Source organism: Cnephaeus nilssonii (assembly GCF_951640355.1).
Source record: "Cnephaeus nilssonii genome assembly, chromosome: 13".
NCBI lineage: Eukaryota > Metazoa > Chordata > Mammalia > Chiroptera > Vespertilionidae > Cnephaeus > Cnephaeus nilssonii.
The window spans coordinates 8,038,721-8,057,857 of NC_137084.1; the positions used below are offsets into that span (position 1 = coordinate 8,038,721).

General features: G+C 45.6%; 1 protein-coding gene across 4 annotated transcripts in view; it reads left to right on the top strand.

Annotated features, from left to right (window-relative positions):
* The first annotated feature begins 3,645 nt into the window (after positions 1 to 3,645).
* The window catches only part of PPFIA1 (PTPRF interacting protein alpha 1), a 56,024-nt gene continuing 40,532 nt past the window's right edge, over positions 3,646 to 19,137 (top strand). For all 4 annotated transcript variants that reach the window (XM_079787066.1, XM_079787063.1, XM_079787064.1 and 1 more), the window contains exons 1-7: positions 3,646 to 3,862; positions 5,119 to 5,382; positions 15,529 to 15,630; positions 15,975 to 16,139; positions 16,759 to 16,833; positions 17,203 to 17,304; positions 17,537 to 17,758. In XM_079787066.1, coding sequence (XP_079643192.1) covers positions 5,119 to 5,382; positions 15,529 to 15,630; positions 15,975 to 16,139; positions 16,759 to 16,833; positions 17,203 to 17,304; positions 17,537 to 17,758 — 930 coding nt within the window. In that variant the 5' untranslated portion in view covers positions 3,646 to 3,862. The remainder of the gene's footprint in view (positions 3,863 to 5,118; positions 5,383 to 15,528; positions 15,631 to 15,974; positions 16,140 to 16,758; positions 16,834 to 17,202; positions 17,305 to 17,536; positions 17,759 to 19,137) is intronic.

Sequence of the window (19,137 nt, forward strand, 5' to 3'; positions counted from 1 at the left end):
TTGCTTTCTTTCCCTGTCTCCTCGTTTACTGACCTCTCACCTTAACAGGGGTACATGGAAAATCCAAGCAGGGTGGACTCAGGAACCAATAGCCTCGGTTCACTTGAAGCTCCAGTCCCATCTCTGCCCCAGCCTGGCTGGGTGCCAGTGGGAAAATCCCTTTTGCATCTCTGGGCTTAGTTTCTTCCTCCAAAAGGGAGGGTCCCGTGTCCCACCATCCACCCACGCAGCTCTTCCAGCCCAGACCTTCTGGCTGCTTGTCACAGCACCATTCATTAGGTTCTTACATATTCTTGGGGGTTTGAGACACACCCAGATCTCTGTGATACTCTGATCTCACAGGATTCCTTGGGTTGCTTGCATCTCTAGAAAGGAGAGGCGGCTTGGGTCATGCTCAAGGTTGACAACTAACTACACTATCCGGAGCCGAGGCTGGTGGCACATTTGTGAAGACACAACCCTAGGCATAGTAATAAACTGTCTACCCCCTCCCCACCCATACGACCTTATTTTCTTTATCGGAACTTTCAAAGAATTGGAGCCAAAGCATTTCCCATGTTCATTGTTTTCCTGACTGAGGCTTACAAGGATGCCACCCAATCTCTACAATGTTGTTCAGATGAATACTTCTGGGAAACAGTTTCGTTGGGTGGTACAGATAACTGCATCTAAAAGTAATTTTAGCTTCCTGAGCTATTCTCCATGGTTCATTCTTGCCTAGGTTTTATTAAAATAAGATTTGTGCCCCCAACCCCCATAAAAGTAGTGCACATTCACCATAAAGTATCTAGGAAGTACAGACTAGCACAAAGAAAGACATGAAAACTACCCACGCCCCACTCAGACCACCACTGCCAACATTCTGATGTGTCCCTCTGCAGGAAAACATATGCTTATACAGAGAAATGTACAACACTAATATTTTCATGTATGGATGTGTATGTTTTTCTTTTACAAATTTGAGGCTTAAAATTTCATTTCATTTCACGTAAAACTTATTTTGTTGCCCAGCTGGTGTGGCTTGGTGGTTGAGCATCAACCTATGAACCAGGAGGTCATGGTTCAATTCCCAATCAGGGCACATGTCCTTGGTGGCTGGCTCAACCCCCAGTAGGGGGCGTGCAGGAAGCAGCCGATTGATGATTCTCATCACTGATGTTTCTCTCTCTCTCCCTCTCCCTTTCTCTCTGAAATAAATAAAAGTATATATTTAAAAAAACAAACCCATTTTATCACAATTCTATCACTTGATTAATAACATTCTAGAGCTTTTTGTGTTAGAGATCAAGTTTATATCATACATGCTTCATCTAAACACAGACTGCTTTCTTTTTCGAATTTGGACTCACTCTGTATATACTTGTTTGTAACTTGCTTTTTTAAAAAGATTTTTCCCACTTTTAAAAATTAGGGCATATTTTACATATTACTGTACAGTTGTGTGAGTTTTGACAAACGTGTAGAGTCCTGTAACTACCACCACAAACAGGATATAGAATTTTGCCTGTGATTAGATAGTTATCAAAACATGACTGAGAATGTCATCACACTTTCTGTCATTTGGAAAGAAAATGATTTAACCAATCTCTTTTTGTTGGCCATTTAGCTTGTTTACAGCTTTCTCTTACTGAATTTGCAATCTGGGGGAATGAAATGAATGAATGAATGAATGGAATGAAAGAAAGAAAATGAGTGAAAGCTGGCATCTCACTTTACTGGAGCTACACCAAATGGGCTTCTCCCTTCTCTGCGTGGAAAACTGCTCATCCTTTGAGACCCAGCTCAGATCTCCTCTGTGGAGCCCCCTGATGCCAACTGGAGAGTTGGGTCCCCCTTCTGTGGTCCCTCTGCACCAGTCACACGTCGTTTATAAGACAGACATTGCAACACTCTGTTTTTCTTCGCCCCTCCAGGCTGTAAACTGGGGGGAAGTGATGTTTTAGCTCTGTGTTCCCCAAACCTAGGCCACACCTGGCGCATAGGGCCCTAAAAATATTCATAAAATGAATGAACATTCCACCCCATTGAACTAAACTTGGGTATCTTCCCAATTTCTTCCCCCCCACCACCACCACCCCCAGGGGAGAGCGCGTTCGCAGTCTGCCCCCACTACCACAAGTTATTCAGTCAAGCTTCCTACACTTGGGGAAATCGCAGGGGTCAGCACATCTGGAGTGCAATGGATAAGCCTCGCTGTGGGAAAACCACCTTTGTGATCATGCTATCTCTCCTGCCAGGTATTTATTTTTTCCTGATTTCTTAGGGGGCAGGTACTTGATGAGCATGGTGCAAATATGGGCTGGATGAATTAAGCTGGTACATGTAAGGAGAGCTGTAGACTTTCTTCTGTTCCAGGCCCTGGGTTAGGGGTGCAAATTCATGTTTATATGCAGTCACTCAATAAATATTTATTGAATGAATGAATACATGAAGGAAAAAGAGTTGTGGTCCTGGACTCGGGGAGTTAAGAAAGCCAATCTGAGGTAGCAATCTGGGGGAGTCAAGGAATCAGCGTGGGTAGGGTTCACTGCCCCCCCCCCCCATATTGCCTTTATGTAGACTTGGGTAATTCAGGGACTCCTGGCTGCCTCATCAGAAATAGCCAGACGGTGGCCAGTGGCGCCTGGCAACATGCCCTGACATTCCGGTTTGTGAAAAGTCCGTGCTCCAAGAGTCAAACCCGGAGGGGGAGCATCTGCTTTCATGTATCAAAGGTGTCTTTATCAATATCTGTACCTGCAGGATCTAGCACAGCACTTGGCACAGAGCTGGTGTTTGAAAAGGTTTGAGTAAGGCTGAAACAGGAACATGAATAAGGATAAAAAATGACCATCATTTGCAGAGTGCCTCCCAGCCAGGTTCTCATCTGGTTGCTCTCTGCAGATGTTCTACTTATTAGGAAAGCCCTGGGGTAGTTCTGGATCCTCTTCCCATCCTAGAGATAAGGCTCTGAATGCCAGACAGGTTCTCCTGAGTCAGACTCGGGCGCGCACGGCGAGAAGCGCACACCGCCAGAAGAATCTGCGGGAGCCCAACCAGGCGCGCCTGGCTCCAAAGCCTGCATCCGCCACACAGCGCCTGGGGACTCGGCTTCCAACGCTGCCCATCCCTGCCTCTCCGGCCACAGCAGGTAAAGCGAGGTCAGTGGGTCTTGCGTAGAAACCGCGTCCTTCGGAGTCCGGGAAGGATCGGTTCCGCGCAGGCTCCGGAAGCGACGCCGCGGGCTCGGACCTGCCAGCAGGTGACTTCCGCCCGCGCGCGCTCTCCAGCCAGGTGTGGAGACGTGACGTCGGGAAGTGTCTGGCTCAGAGTCTGATACAGAGTAGACGCTCGATGATGGCTTTGGAGTCTTCGCGCAGTAGGAGATTTGGGGGCAGCCGGGAGGTACAAGATGCTGTCAGGACCCGAGCCCCGAGCCACGACTCCGGGGAGGCGACCCCGACCTGGGCGGGGCCCGTGGGGGCGGGGCTCCGGCAGCGCCCATCCAATCGGCGCCCGGGAGGCGCAGACCGCCCCACCTGAGGAGGCGGCGCTTGCGCTCTCGACCGCCACGGTTCTTGCTCAACGCCCCTCCCCGGGGCGGGGCGGACCGGTCCGGCGGCGCTCGGCGCTGACGCTACGCCGACGCGCCCGACGTCGGGCACGTTGACGCCGGCGACGCGCAGCCGGGCCCGCTCCTCCCGTGCTCCGCCAGTGTCCGGCCGCGGGCCGGCCTTAGTGACTGGGGGCGGCGGGCCCGGGGCCGGGGCGCGGGGCGCGCGCGGGCGCGGGCTGCCTTCGTCGGGCCCCGAGCTCGCCCGGAGCGAGCGGCCGCCCGGGAACCGCCGCGGAGCCTCCTTGCCTGCTCCCGCCGGCGAGCAAGGTAAGGGAGCGGGAGACTGAGGCAGGCTCGGGCGGAGCGGGGTCCCGGGAGCCAGCCCCTCTCCGGGACGGCACCGCTGCCGATTAATGTCAGCCTCGCGGGTAGGGCGCGCTCCGGGGGGCGCCGGGCGGGAACTGGGGGCGGGGCCCGCGGCGCGGGGTCGGTGGGAGAGCCCTGCGGGCGCCCGCTGGAACCCCGGCGGGACCCCGGGAGGATGCGTTCCCCGCCCGCGCCCCGAGGGACGAGCTGTAGGCACTGCGCGCCGCCCCCTCCCCAGCCCCCAGCGCCCCGGCGATCCCAGCTCCGAGCGCGAAAGGCAAACACCTGTGGCCGCGAGAAACCCCGATTCGGGCTGAGCTCCCGTTGTAAACGGTTCTCAGCACCCTGGGGCCCGGGGATCCGCAGCACCTGGTGCGAGTGTGAGCGTGGAGAGGTCGTGATGACCGTCCGGTGCGTGGTCTTGGGCATCTCCCTCTCGGGGGTCTGCGGAGCCGGGAATACCGCCGGCAGCTTCGGGCACCGGCCCTCCTTTCCCTGGCCCCGTCCTTATATTTGAGACACTTAATAGCCTCTCATAATCTCCCCTTTCACTTTTCTTTCCTAGCCGTCACGGCTGTATCGACCTGCTATATTTCCATTGTGGAATTTTTTTTTTTTTTTGGTCTGGTAACTTACGTAAGTTAGATTGTCGGACCAACCATTGCAGCCATTGAAAAACATGTCTCCCAGCCCCTAAGGAATCCAGTCTTTTTAGCGCTCCCCAAATCCAGCCCAAGAATTCAGGGAGCCGTCAGTCCTTCCCCAGGAGCTGACTGCACACATTCCTGTAAGATGCCTGGTGGATTTGTACTGGTCGGTTTTACTGGCTGTGTGCTCCTGTGCTTTTCCTGAAGACTGATTGGGTGGCGTGTGTTTCGACTTTCTTTCCCCTACCGGGAAATACGGGGGGGTGGGGGGGGGGAGGAATAGGTTACAGAAGCACACGTGTTTTCAACATCTAGAAAAGACAGCTTTGCAAACAAAATACCAAGGGTTTGCTCTTTATGTCCTTTATGGATCATTGTCTGTTAATGTCTTCATCTTGTGGTTTGCATGTGTGTGTTTTCCCAGTTTGTCATGCTCATAGCTTAACAAGCAGATCTGAGAATGCGGCTGTCAGCCTTTCATTTATTAACGACAGGTAGCTCTAACGTTGCAGCTTTGCCAGAGGCCTTACTTTGCGCTTGCTGACTGTAGTCCGGGTCTTTTCTTTCAAGATGATGTGCGAGGTGATGCCAACCATCAGTGAAGCAGAAGGCCCCCCAGGAGGAAGTGGGAGCCATGGGTCCGGCTCGCCGTCGCAGCCAGATGCAGATTCGCATTTTGAACAGTTGATGGTGTCCATGCTGGAGGAGAAGGACCGCCTTCTGGAGACGCTGAGAGAGACTCAGGAGACACTGGCGTTAACCCAGGGGAAACTGCACGAGGTTGGCCATGAAAGAGATTCCTTGCAGAGGCAGCTCAACACTGCACTTCCGCAGGTACGGATGCGCTTCCCTCCCCTGCAGCTTTACAGATGGGTGTCTAATGAGGGGTCATTTCTGTGAGGTCATCTTGATGGTGTCGGTATTTTTAGATGAGTACTTTGCCTGACCATTTGTGAGTTGCTGGGGTTCTGGTATTGGTAAGAGCTGTAGAGCCAGGTCCTGAGGATTAAACTTCTCAGGGAAAAAAGGTTCTGCCCCTCTGAAGTCATGTGGAAACACCTCATTACTCTCTTTCCTTTCTTCGGGGCGGCAGGAGGAACTGGATTTGGGGTGGTGCTCCCAAGTGTTTGAAAAAGGACCTTGGAACAGTCCAGCTACGTGGTGCCTTTTGATCGCTCGCCTTCAGCCATTTCTTGTTAAATGGGTATTTCCCGTGGATTGTATCAAATTGAGTGGACAAATAGGATTGGTTTCACAGGAAAATACTTGTACAGTCCACCTCTATCAGGACACCTGCGTGTTGTAAATGAAACTTGTTCTAGGAAATAGAAGACTGGACTGATTCCTTTGGAACTTTCTCCTTGGCACGTGAGAATTCTAAAGCTGCAGTTGTTCATTTAAGTATGTTACGTTTGGACCAGCGTTTTAAACCCGTTTATTATGGAGCTGAATGAGGATTTAATGATAGGTGAAGGGAGAAAATGGCAACTGGAATGTAAGGTAAAAGGCACAGCCTGGTGGGAGAGAGGAAAGTGACTTGGGTGTTTATGAGCTGTCTAGGTGCCGTTTTACTTATTCATAAGAGCTGCCTTGATGGTGCTTTCAGGCAGCCCTGAATAGGCACACATTGATGCTCTCGTGGTGGGTCTGCAGCGCTAAATTAGTGAATGAATAATTACTGGCCTTAATGCGTTTCCTGGCTTTAGTCGGCTGTCCTGAAAGATTGATAGGTCTAACATTTGGATTTCTTTTTTAGCAGCAATAATTTAATGTTAGTGCTATAATATTTCCTTTTTTTGGATTAGAGAATCATTAAGTTTTTTCTCATTCCAATCCTCTAAGTTACCAATTTTATTTAGGTCAGATTTTATTACCAGAAGCTTAAAAGGATTGGTCATGTTATCTCTTGCCAGATTTTAGTGTATTTGTAAATCTTTTCAGTTGTGTTGTTTTGTGTGTGTGATTGTATTTTTCATGTAATTTGAGGTAGGTACATATACTGAGGTGTATGTCAAATACTTAAAATTTGGTGAGTTGGTTTTTTTAAAAGGAGCACAAGGACACACCAGGGAAGGGACCGGAGTTTTGTGCAGTACAGGGGGTTGTCGCACCAGTGGGGTGAGACAGTTGCTCAATGATTTGTTTCTAGCTACTGCTCAGTGTGGTAACCTGGAAATGCCTCATTAAGTAGAGATGGTGTCGCACAGTCACCTCAACACCTAAGCGCCCGGGGCCAGCATTTCAGAAACACAGGAACCATCAAGTAAACGTGCTTTGGACGCTTCCCTTTCTTGGCCTTTATCTCCTGTTTGGTGGTTAGCCAGATAGGAGGCATATGAATCAGATAAGTACATTTGTTCTCCTGGCACATTATGTAGGCAAGTATATACTTCAAAATTTGAATATAACATACACCAGGAAAATTCACATATCTTAAGTGTACATCTCTGAATTCTTCACCGAGTGAACACACTCTTGTAACCACCTCTAGATGGACATTACCAAGCTTCCCAGAAGCCCCTCCTACCTGCTCCCGGTAATTGTCCCCCAAAGCTAACTATGCCCCCCCTTTTTTTGGAAGGATTTTTAATTTTATTTGTTCCAGTGGTTTTCAGTTTTTTTTTGAAACCATAGGAACTCTTTCTTCAAGAAAACTTGTATTCAGAAACCCAGTATATAAAACAAATATCAGTAGAAAGTGACAGTCTTGACTTTTTCTTTTTTTTAATATTTTTATTGATTTCAGAGAGGAAGGGGGGGAGAGAGAAATAGAAACATCAATGATGTGAGAGAGTCATTGATCTGCTGCCTCCTGCACAATCCACATGGGATGGAGCCCGCCACCAGGGCATATGGCCTCACCAGGAATTGAACCGTTACCTCCTGGTTCATAGGTTGATTTTCAACCATTGAGCCACACCAGCCTGCCCGCTTTTGACTTTGGGTGATGATTGCTTTGGCATGTTCTTGACTTTATATAAATGCAGTAAAGTAATATGTATATTTTGTTTCTTGATTATTTCATTCAACATTGTATGTGAGATCCATCCAATATACCATAACTTATTTATTTTTAAAATTGATTTTAGAGAGGGAGGACGGGAGAGAGAAACATTGATGTGAGAGAGAGACATTGATTGTTAGGCATGACCTTCCAGTGCATGGGATACTGCTTTAACCAACTGAGCCACACCAGCCAGGGCAATCATAACTTATTCTTTCTACTGTTTGTGGGCATCTGGGTTGTTTCTAGTTTTTTAAATGCTGCCCTGAATATCCTTGCTTGTTTTTTGGGTGCAGATCTGTATACATTCCTATTAGGTGTGTTCAGAGGAGTGACAAGTAGTGGTGTGCATTTGATCAGCCTCAGTACACACTGCACCGAGTGGTGTTGGTACCACTTTGTACCACCTGCAGTGTTTGAGCAATCAGTGGTTCTCTAGTATGTGGTCTCATCAGTTCTTTCATTCTCGCTGTCTGGTGGGTGTTGAGTGCATGTATGATTGGCAGATTTTCTTTTACGTTCTTGTGTTTGCCTCTTCACTCTCTCAGTGGTGTCTTTTGATAAGTTTTCATTTTAATGTAGTCCAATTGATGCTCTTGGTTCATTGCACAATATCATGAAGTTCATGAAGGTGTTTTCCTGAGAAAGCTTTCTTGTTTTATCTGTCACATTTAGATCTATAATCCATCTGAAATTGATTTTTGTTTATGGTGTGAGATAGGGGCCAAGATCCTCCCCCCACCTGAAATATATGGATATCCAAATGATACCACGTAATTTATTAAGAAGACCATCCTTGCCTAGTGCACTGCAGTGTCGTCTCTGTCATAAATCAAGTCACTGTAAATGTATGGCTCTGTTTCTGGACTCCCCTGTGCCCTTGATCTTTTGGTTATCTTTGCACAAATGCCACACTCTAACTTACTATAGATTTAGTCAGTCTTGATAGCTGGTAATTTAAGTCCTCCAGCTTTGCTCTGATTCATGATTACCTAGCTAATCTTGACCCTTTGTGTTTTCAGATAAATTTTAGGATCTACTTGGCAGTCTCTCCCCAGAAAATGTGCTGGGATTTTAATTGAGATTGCATTAAATCTGTAGACCAATGTGGGGAGTACTGACATCTTTTTAATATTGGTCTTATAAGCCATGAACACAATACAGTCCACCATTTATTTAGATCTTCTTTAACATGTCTTAGTATTTTACAGTTTTCTGTGTATGTTTAATACGTGTTTAATTTATTCATAGGTATTTGATATTTTTGATACCATTAAATTATATCTTTATGAATTAAATTATGCAATTGTGTATTACTGGTATATAGAGATAGAACTTTTTGGATATTCACTTGCTAAATATATTTCTAATAATAATTCTTGTATTTTCTATGCGTACACATTGTGTCTGCAAACAACACTTTCTTTTTTTTCTTTCCCAGTGCTATACCCATTTTTCTTTTTCTTGCCTTATTGTACTGGCTAAGATCTCCAGTACAGTGTTAAGTAGAAGTGATAAGAATAGGTTTCCTTGTGTCACTTCCAATATCAGAGGGAAAGCATTCTGTATTTTACCATAAGTGATATTTGATGTAGCTTCTTTTTAGATATTTTTATCCAAATTTGAAAATACTCTATTTTTAATTTGCTAAGCATTTTTAAAATAATGAATTAAATTATTATGTTAACTTTTTTTACTTTAAAAATTTTCAATTACAGTTGAGATTCAATATTATTAGTTTCAGGGGTTCAGTATAGTGGTTAGATACTTATATAACTTACAGAGTGATATTCCCCCATAAGTCTAGTACCTATTTGGTACTATGCATAGTTCCCACAATATTATTGACCATATTCCCTATGCTATACTTTATGACTATTTTTATAACTGGCAATTCATACATATTAATCCCTTCCCCCTTTTCACCCAGCCTCCACCCTCTGCCTTCCCTGCTCATCTGGTGACCATCAGTTTGTATCAAGTGATTTTTCTTTTATTTGGTGGTTTAACTTTAAAAAATTTTTTTTTGAAATTCTGTAATAATCCCATCCTGACTTCAGTGTATTCTTCTTTCACTGTTTTTGTTGTTGTTAATATATTTTAGAATTATTTCATCGGCATTCATGAGAAATTGGTCTGTAATTTTACTTTTTTGAATTGCCTTTATTGAAAGTATATATTTGACAGTGTTTCCAACTTGGCAATAAATGATGGTGATTTAGTTATAATTAAATAGAAATGAGTATATGAAAGCCTAATGAAGTTCAAAGAAGTATTATGTTTCAATACATGTATGTTATCTACTTGCCCAATAAAATTTTATGCCTCTATTATAATTAACTAGGAATGAACTTATTTCAGTTTTTTAAAAAATAATTTCTAGTCTCAAAATTCTTATTTTGTTACATCCTCATTGAAAACCTAATTGAGAGCCAAGAAACGTATCTTGTAATGAGTCAAGCAAAAACATTAGTGTAGCCTTGCAAGTAAATTATAATTGAAACTATGGAATCATGATGGATCTGAGCATCCAACACTTTTCTGCACTGAGTGTCTCTGACACTAAATATCTGTACGTATTTTCGAGCCCTGTGCTTTACAGTGCATTCTTTTTGTTGGGTTTGGTCAGGGTTATGCTGGTCGCATAAAACAAGGTGGAAGTGTTCCTCATGGGTTCCCGGAGAGTTCCTGTGAGATTGGTGTTCTTTTCCTTTAGATTTTTGGAAGAAGCTGGTGGAGGGTTTGTTTTTGTGTGTGAGAAGGCTTTAATTTCAAATTCATTTTCTTACATGGAAATAGGATTTTTCTTATTTTCTGTTTCTTGTGTCTATCTAGGAATTCATTTAGTTCACCCAAATTTTTCAGTTAGTGAGTGTGAAGTGGCTCATGTCCCCTTTACAATTATTTGATATTGGTCACTGTGCTTTATTTCTTTTTCTTGCTGGTCTTGCTAGGGGTTTATCAATTGTATTAATCTTTTCAGAGAACCAACTTTTGGCTTTATTGATTTTTTTTTCCTATGTAATATTTGTTTTCTATTTCATTAATATTTTAAAATATATTTTATTGATTTTTTTTACAGAGAGGAAGGGAGAGGGATAGAGAGTTAGAAACATCGATGAGAGAGAAACATCAATCAGCTGCCTCCTGCACACCTCCTACTAGGGATGTGCCTGCAACCAAGGTACATGCCCTTGACCGGAATCGAACCTGGGACCCTTCAGTTCGCAGGCCGATGCTCTGTCCACTGAGCCAAACCGGTTAGGGCTTCATTAATTTTTTTCCTTCCATCTACTTTTTATTTGTTGTTCTTTTTTCTAGTTTCTTGAGATAGATGCTTAATTGATTTTTAGCTTTTCTTCTTTTCCAATATATGTGTTTAAGACTGTAAGTTTCCCTCTAAGCACACCTTTAGTTGCATTCCACAAGTTTTGATAAGCCAAATTTTTATTCTTTAGGTAAAAATATTAAATGGTGTAGCTCAGTGGTTGAGCATCGACCCATGAACCAGGAGGTCACCCATTCAATTCCCAGTCAGAGCATATGCCCGGGTTTTGGGCTGATCCCCAGCAAGTGGTGTGCAGGAGGCAGCTGATCAACGTTGGTGTTTCTCTCTCATCCATGTTTCTATCTCTCCCTCTCCCTTCTTCTCTCTCTCTATCTAAAAAAAAAAATCAGTATAAACATATTAAAATATTTAAAATTTTTTCATTGTAGTATCTTTTTTTGTCATAAAGTTTTTTAGAAAGTATACTGCTTCCCAACGTTTGGGGGATTTTCTATTTATCTTTGTGTTGATTTCTAGCTTAATTTCATGAAGATACCTGTCTTAGTCTTTTCAGGCTACTATAACAGTACCATAGACTAGCTGTCTTATAAACAACAGAATTTATTTCTCATGGTCTGGACGCTGGGAAGTCCAAGGTCACGGTGCCAGCAGATTCGATGTCGGTGAGAGCCTGCTTCCAGGTGTGTAGATGGCCAGCTTCTCACTCCTCACATAGTGCCAGGGGCAAAGGAGCTCTGTTCACTCATGACCTAATCACCTCCCAAAGTTCCTGCCTTCTCATACCGTCACCTTGGGGCGGGGTGGAGGATTTGGAGGGGACATAAACTGTCAATCCACTGAAATTCCTAAGGAGACTGCTTTATTTCAGTCCTTGGAGATGTGTTGAGCTTGCCTGATGATGACCCAGCATATATTCATTTTTGTGAACTCTTCCTTGGGTACTTGAAAATAATGAGTATTGGTGGGAAAGCAGTGTTGTATGTATATCAGATCAGATTTGTTTGAAAGCAACAAATGAGATTTTTGAAACACATTTCTCTCAGAGAACCCTAGTATATGAAACTGAGAAAAGAGAATCCGATTGTTCAGGTTGAGTATTGGGTGGGACCCCAAATTTTGCCCGCCTCTCTCCCAGAGTCTGCTAATCCCTGAGACAGGAGTGTATATAAGACTCAGACACCCTAATGAATAAGGTGTTCTCTTTTTTAAATGTTTTAATTGATTTTTAGAGAGTGAGGGAGAGAGAGAGAAAAAAATATCATTGTGAGAGAGAAACATCGATCAGCTGCCTCCCGTATTCACCCCGGCCAGGAACAAACCTGCAACCCGGGCATGTGCCCTGACTGGGAACTGAATCGTGACCTTCTGATGCATGGGACAACCCCAATCACTTGAGCCACACCAGCCAGGCCTGAACAAGGTCTTAAAAATCACAACTCAGCCGGGTCAGTGTTGCTCAGTGGTTGAGCATGGACCCATGAACCAGGAGGTCAAAGTTCAGTTCCTGTCAGGGCACATTGATCCCCAGTGGGGGGGCATGCAGGAGGCAGCCAATCAATGATTCTCTCTCATCATTAATGTTTCTATCTTTCTGTCCCTCTCCCTTCCCTCTCTGAAATCAATAAAAATATATTGGGGGCGGGGGGCGGAAATCACAACTTAGTGAGAAGCCTACATGCATCAGATGTGTCGGTTGTCACAGCAGAGGTTTAGGGGAAGCTGGTGGCAGTATCAAGTGTGCTGGGTGGACTGGAAAGGGAAGCAGTAGAAGCAGACTGGTTGGGAGGATGAGATCTGGAAAAGCTCTGATGCTGGGAGACAAAGGAACTGGGGTAGAGACGCTCCTGAACATTGGAGAGCGCAGCTCCCACCCCCCACAGGGAAGTGTATGCAGCTAGGGGCCGGGGTGGAGGGGCTCCGGGGGTCACAGCCAGAGGCGGTGCAACGCTCAACTGTAATTCCGTTTTCAGGGCTTTCAACAAGGCAATCAAGCACGGGCTGAGCTTAAGTCAGTGCACGAGTTTAGGGAGACGACCTCCTAATCAGGGTGTGGTAAAGTTAGCCAAGGCCTCCTCACTGGGGGTAGGCTGTTACGACGGTCCCCCTGGTGTGCCTCAGTGACTTGGCAGAACCTCGCTCAGGAGACCGGGCTTATTTCCATGGTTCCTAGTTAATGAAACGGTTAAATATATCCTTTCCAAGTAGCACTGGCCCATTTGTATCTTGTCTCTTTTGCACAACTTGCCATCTTTTTTAAAGCAGCCCTGCCTTGTCTTCCTGTGTCAACACCTTTAATTGTCTGCATGAGACAGAGCCTTCCACTCCTTTAAAAAAAAAGGGGGGGGGGTATTGATTTTAGAGAGTGGAAGGAAGAGAGGAATAGAAACATCAATGATGAGAGAGAAGCATTGATTGGCTGCCTTCTGCATGACCCCTACTGGGGATCGAACCTGCAACCAAGGTACATGCCCTTGACCGGAAAATGAACCTGTGACCCTTAAGTATGTCAGCTGACACTCTTAACTGCGGAGCAACACTGGCCAGGGCTACAGTGATCACTTTTTTATTTTTAAATATATTTTTATTGATTTCAGAGAGAGAGAGAGGAAGAGAGAGAGAGAGAGAGACATATCAATGATGAGAGAGAATCATTGATCGGCTGCCTTCTGCACGACCCCTACTGGGGATCGAGCCTGCAACCAGGGCATGTGCCCTGACTGGGAATCAAACAGTGACCTCCTGGTTCATAGGTTGATGCTCAACCACTGAGCCACACCGGCCAGGTGAGCCTTCCACTTTCAGCTGAACCCCTAAGGTTTCGAGTTCCATATCCCCGGGAGACCATGGTAGAGGCAGACAGAGTCCCTGTCTTTTGAGAGCTGACATATCAAACCGCTTCTCAACAGAAGTACAGGTTGTGAGGTGTATCTTCACAGATGACGTGGTTAAAAAGACCCAGCCAAGGCTGTGTGAGGTGTGCTGTCTATGCACACTGGGATCCAGGAGAGACCCCGAAAAGGCCTGTGGAGGCTCTCTTTTGGTCAAAGATCCCGAGGCTGAGAGAAGCCAGCGTGAGATCTTCCCCAGCACTGTGACTGCAGGGGCTAAGGCCAGAGGCAAGGACGAACTTGGCCATGGCTCACACCATGGAAGTGAGGCCATTGTTCCTGGAGCGAAGGGAGGAGTGCAGCCGGTGAGGGTGGCCAGGTAGGCAGGGGCGGGCAGGCAAAGCCTTGCCTGCCAAAGAGTGGGGGTTTCTGTAAATAGTGTCACGGGCCAGGTGGAGGGATTGACGAGGTTTGTTGGGATTTTTAGATCATGCTTATGCTGCTTAGAGAATGGGTTGGGGTGGGGGCAAGAATGGACACAAGGTGGGAACCATTGGTTAGAATGGTCACTTGTTTTTTTCATGTTTTTTTGGCTAATTCTCACCAGAGGATATTTTTCCCATTGATTTATTTATTTATTTTTAGAGAGTGGAAAGGAGGTGGGGGGAGTGGGGAGAGAAAGAAGCATGGATGTGAGTCATATCGATTGGCTGCCTCCCATATGCGCCCCAACTGGGGCCGGGATTGAACCTGCAACCCAGGTACATGCCCTTGACCGGAATCGAACCTGGGACCCTTGAGTCCGCAGGCTGACGCTCTATCCACTGAGCCAAACCGGTTTCGGCTCTTCCTTATAATTTTCTTAATTTATTTTCTTTAAGTTACTTTATTGTAAGCATGCAGTATATAACATAACATACAAAATATGTGTTAATTGACTGTTTATATGATCGGTAAGGCTTCAGTCAAGAGTAGGTCATGAGTAGTTAAGTTTTTAGAGAGTCAAAAGTTATACGCAGGCACATTTTTTACTGCATGGGCAGGTCGGTGCCCCTAAACCCACCCCCCCATTGTTCAGCTGTCAAGTGTAGTTAGAATAATGTGTTTTAAAGCAATATGAAATAACATAACCACACAAAATTTGATAGCACAGTTAGGTTCATTTGTTTTTGTTTATTCTTAATTTTAGGGTCTGCATTTTTCGTTAGGAATATAATTTTTTTCCAAATACATAAAATGTTTATATGATCCAAAAATCAGAATCACAGAACTAGGCATACTCAGAAGTCTTACCCCTCCCATCTCTGTCCACACACCTCTCATAGATGGGATGACCACGTGCCCCAGTTTGCATGAATAGTCCTGGGTTTTGCTTCTTTTCAAGTCCTGGGTACAGCTTCTTTCAAGTATTTCAGTTCTGCGTCAGGGCTCAAGTAAGCTCTTGGGGCTAGCCTTGTAAAGTCAGGTTCTAATGACTGGTGTCATTTCTGTGGTAAAGTTGACTTTGATTTCAAAGAATTTATGCATGAACTTGAATACACCACCTGTTTGTAAATTGTCTAGAATCATCTACATCAACCATTTTTCGTAATTTGAATGTCTGATTATTAAGTGAACCTTTGTCCCTTCTTTGTTCTTTAGAGAGAAAAACTTAAAATGCAGTGAAATGTTGGCAGATAATTTTAATTATTTCAGAGGAGTTTCGCTCCATTGAATGCCTGACAGGCAGTCTGAGGGAGGTGGTCTGTGGTCTGGGCTCGTGGTCTGACCTCTTTCTCTGGAGGGTCACCCCTTGTCCCAGGCCTGGGCTGCCTCTGCATGAGCCCTGGGAGCTTGACAGCATCTGTCCTGTTTTCCAGGAGTTTGCAGCACTTACTAAAGAGCTCAACGTGTGCAGGGAGCAGCTGCTTGAGCGGGAAGAAGAGATTGCTGAACTGAAGGCAGAAAGAAACAACACCAGGGTGAGTCTGGTCTGCGTGCTCTCACACTGGCCTCTGGGTCGCTGTCCGGATCAGCGCTGCTGGCTTTCTTCTCAAAGACGACCCGCTCCGTCTGGCTTCAAGCAGTTTCAGCATCTCCCGTGACTCCACTGCCTTTGATCAGTTCGGTGTTCTCAGTCCTGGCTTGAAATTGATGATGAGAAGAACTAATATTTTAATACAGTTGAGAGGGTTCTCTCTGACTTTAGACCAAATTGAAGGGAGTCAGGCTTGTGTTAGCATGAGAGTGAAGGGACTTATTTGTCCCTTCAAATATGATACTGAGAGTGTTCCTTAAACGTGTTTGATTTTGGCCTTTCTTGTAGCTGCTGCTAGAACATTTAGAGTGCCTTGTCTCCAGGCACGAGCGGTCTCTCCGGATGACCGTGGTGAAGAGACAGGCGCAGTCCCCGGCAGGCGTGTCCAGCGAGGTGGAAGTCCTCAAAGCACTCAAGTCATTGTTTGAGCACCACAAAGCTCTGGATGAAAAGGTACAGCAGCCCCGCAGTCACTCTCTGCTTGAACATGTGCCGCATTGCTCAGTGGGCAGCATGTATGTGCACAACTTAAACTCTTACAAACTTTTCCTGTGAGAAGACAGAGTTCGGTATAGTTTAAAAGTGTTAGTTGGCATAAATGTTTTAAATTTTTTGTTGTTTTGTTATATATTTTTATTGATTTCAGAGAGGAAGGGAGAGTTAGAGAAATATAGAAACATCAATGATGAGAGAGAATCATTGATCGGCTGATCCTTCATGCCCCACACTGGGGATCGAGCCTGCAATGCTGGCATGTGCCCTGAATGGGAATCAAACCGTGACCTCCTGGTTCATAGGTCAACGCTCAACCACGGAGCCACGCCAGCCAGGCTTAAAATTTATTCCATTCTGTATATTGATTTGTTATTAAGAATTGAATAATATAATTTAGTGAGAAGGTTTTTCTAAATTTTAAAGCTATTAAGCTATTAACAAGCGGCTTTTCTTGACATTAACATCATGAAAGACGTTAAGGTATACTGTTGTGTTATGTTACAATGATGGTGAACTAGAATTACTGTCATCAAGCATTAAATAAATATGCACACACCTCAACCCTGTTTGCTTTCAGGTGAGGGAGCGCCTACGAGTAGCACTTGAAAGGTGTAGTTTGCTGGAAGAAGAGCTGGGTGCCACCCACAAAGAGGTACGCTTGGTACATCACGTGGTTTGAAATGAGGGTTTTACATTTTTATCTCAATTTTAAAAAAATTATGAAGACAGTGGTAGTGGATATCAGATGCTGTTTGTCTTTCTGAGTGAGGACCAGCCCCTGGGGTCAGTGTTAGGACTGGTGAACGGCACTTTCCTTCCAGAGTTGCAGGATCTCGCTAAGAGCCACCTGTCCAGTAGGGAGTAAGTTCTGGTTCAACTAATCCGGTCATAGTCAGGATAGCTGACGTCCCCGTGGATATATTCTTGTATTATATTTACAGTTGATAGTTGTGTTTTTCCAAAAGGAGTTTTGCTATCTTTACTTAGTTCTTTACTCTCATATTCAATTTTTTGGTTTTAGCTGATGATTCTTAAAGAACAGAATAATCAGAAAAAAACACTGACAGATGGGGTGCTTGACATAAATCATGAACAAGAAAACACACCCAGCACGAATGGAAAGGCAAGTCCTCGGCTCTCTCTGTCTCTTTCTCAGTCCTGGTTGCACCTGTCCGCGGTCTGCGCAGGACTGTGGGGAACCCTGGGCCACAGCCCAGTGCAGGCCAGCCTCTTGCCCGCGGAAGTTGTGGTCCAACTGACTGCAAACATTTCATTGATTCTCCCTGTGTCCCAGAAGCACTTGGCTTCCTAGCTCCTCAGATGAGGCTGTTTAAGAGTTCTTTTCTCCCCATCAGAGATCCTCTGATGGCTCTTTAAGCCACGAGGAAGACCTTGCTAAAGTGATGGAGCTGCAGGAAGTCATAGACAAGCAGGCCCGGGAGCAGAGCCAGATGAAGGAGCGCCTGGCCGCCCTCTCCACCCACGTGGCGGAGCTGGAGGAGGACCTGGACACCGCCCGGAAGGACCTCATCAAGTCCGAGGAGGTGAACACGAAGCTGCAGCGAGATGTGCGGGAGGTGAGCGAGCCCACAGATGGCAGGGCCAAATGCTGGGGTGTTCTGAAAGTTTGATTGTTTTGCTCCTTTTGTCCCTTACTCTCCCAGTTGCTTCCAACCTTCGCTCATTGTATATGTAATAGCAAAACAGAACGGTGCTGTGAGACCGTGATGGGTGACCTCCCCGTTCTGGTGGTGCAGTCTCCTTTCCCCAAGGTCTGGAAAGGTGGAGACCTGGTCCAGCTGCTCATTAGACCGGCGGCGGCAGAAGGGACAGGAGGCCACCCTTCCGGTCATGCTGCTGCGTGACCATGTAATGCCCTGGTTGTGGAGTCCTGATTTCTGCAAGGTCTGGGCGGTCTGAACCTAGTCTCCACCATGCTCAGATTTCCTTCTGACGCACACGTGATCATGTGGGTGTTGGTGTTTGGTGTGCTGCTAGTTCACTGACCTGATGTCTGTGTTGTCTGCTGACTAGAGCGTTGGCGATCTCCTAGCCTTTCTATGTCCTGCCCCCGAAGGAATCAATGATACTGAGTGCCGGGGTCAGACAGACAGTTAGTGTGCTCACATGGGGTCATCAGGATCATGCTGTCACATTGCATAGAAATGCACTCCTGTCCGGCAGACGGTTCCTTCTGTATGTGTAAGAATTTATAAGAACTAATCATTATAAAGCCATTGAGGGCTGCATACTTTCTCTGGCATCTCCCCCTCCCCCTTCACTTTATGCTGTTCTTTGTAAACAAGCAGACACCCTACCTCTTCTCCCCGGAGACATCTCAGCCAGGACTCTCAGGAAGAGCCTTTAGACCCTCACAGGAGTAGATAAAGTGTAACCTGTTACATTGTTACATTGTTCTCTGGCAACAGGCAGTATTTATGTGGCAGAGTGTAATATGCAGAGAATTTTGAAATTCTTTTTTTAAAGACCTGTCACTTTTAATATTAAGACTTTGCTAACATTAGTTACTTAGTGGGGAGACACCTATAATGAATTTCTACATGGGGACAGGAATTATATGAGCAGAAAGTTCGGCCCTAGTTTCAGCGTTTAATACTGTGTAAAAGAATTTTTTTCACAGAATTAGGCTTTTGAAGGCTGTATCCAGTTAACTTAAACTTTGGCTTCCATTTCCATTCATTCATTTGATCTTCTTACATTTTTTTTAAAATATATGTTTTGACTTCAGGGAGGAAGGGAGAGTGAGAGAGGAATAGAAACATCAGTGATGAGAGAGAATCACTGATTGGCTGCCTCCTACATGCCCCCTACTGGGGATCGAGCCTGCAACCCGGGCATGTGCCCTGACCGGGAATGGAACCATGACCTCCTGTTTCCTGGGTTGACGCTCAACCACTGAACCACACCAGCCAGGCTGATTTCCTTAATTTTGTGG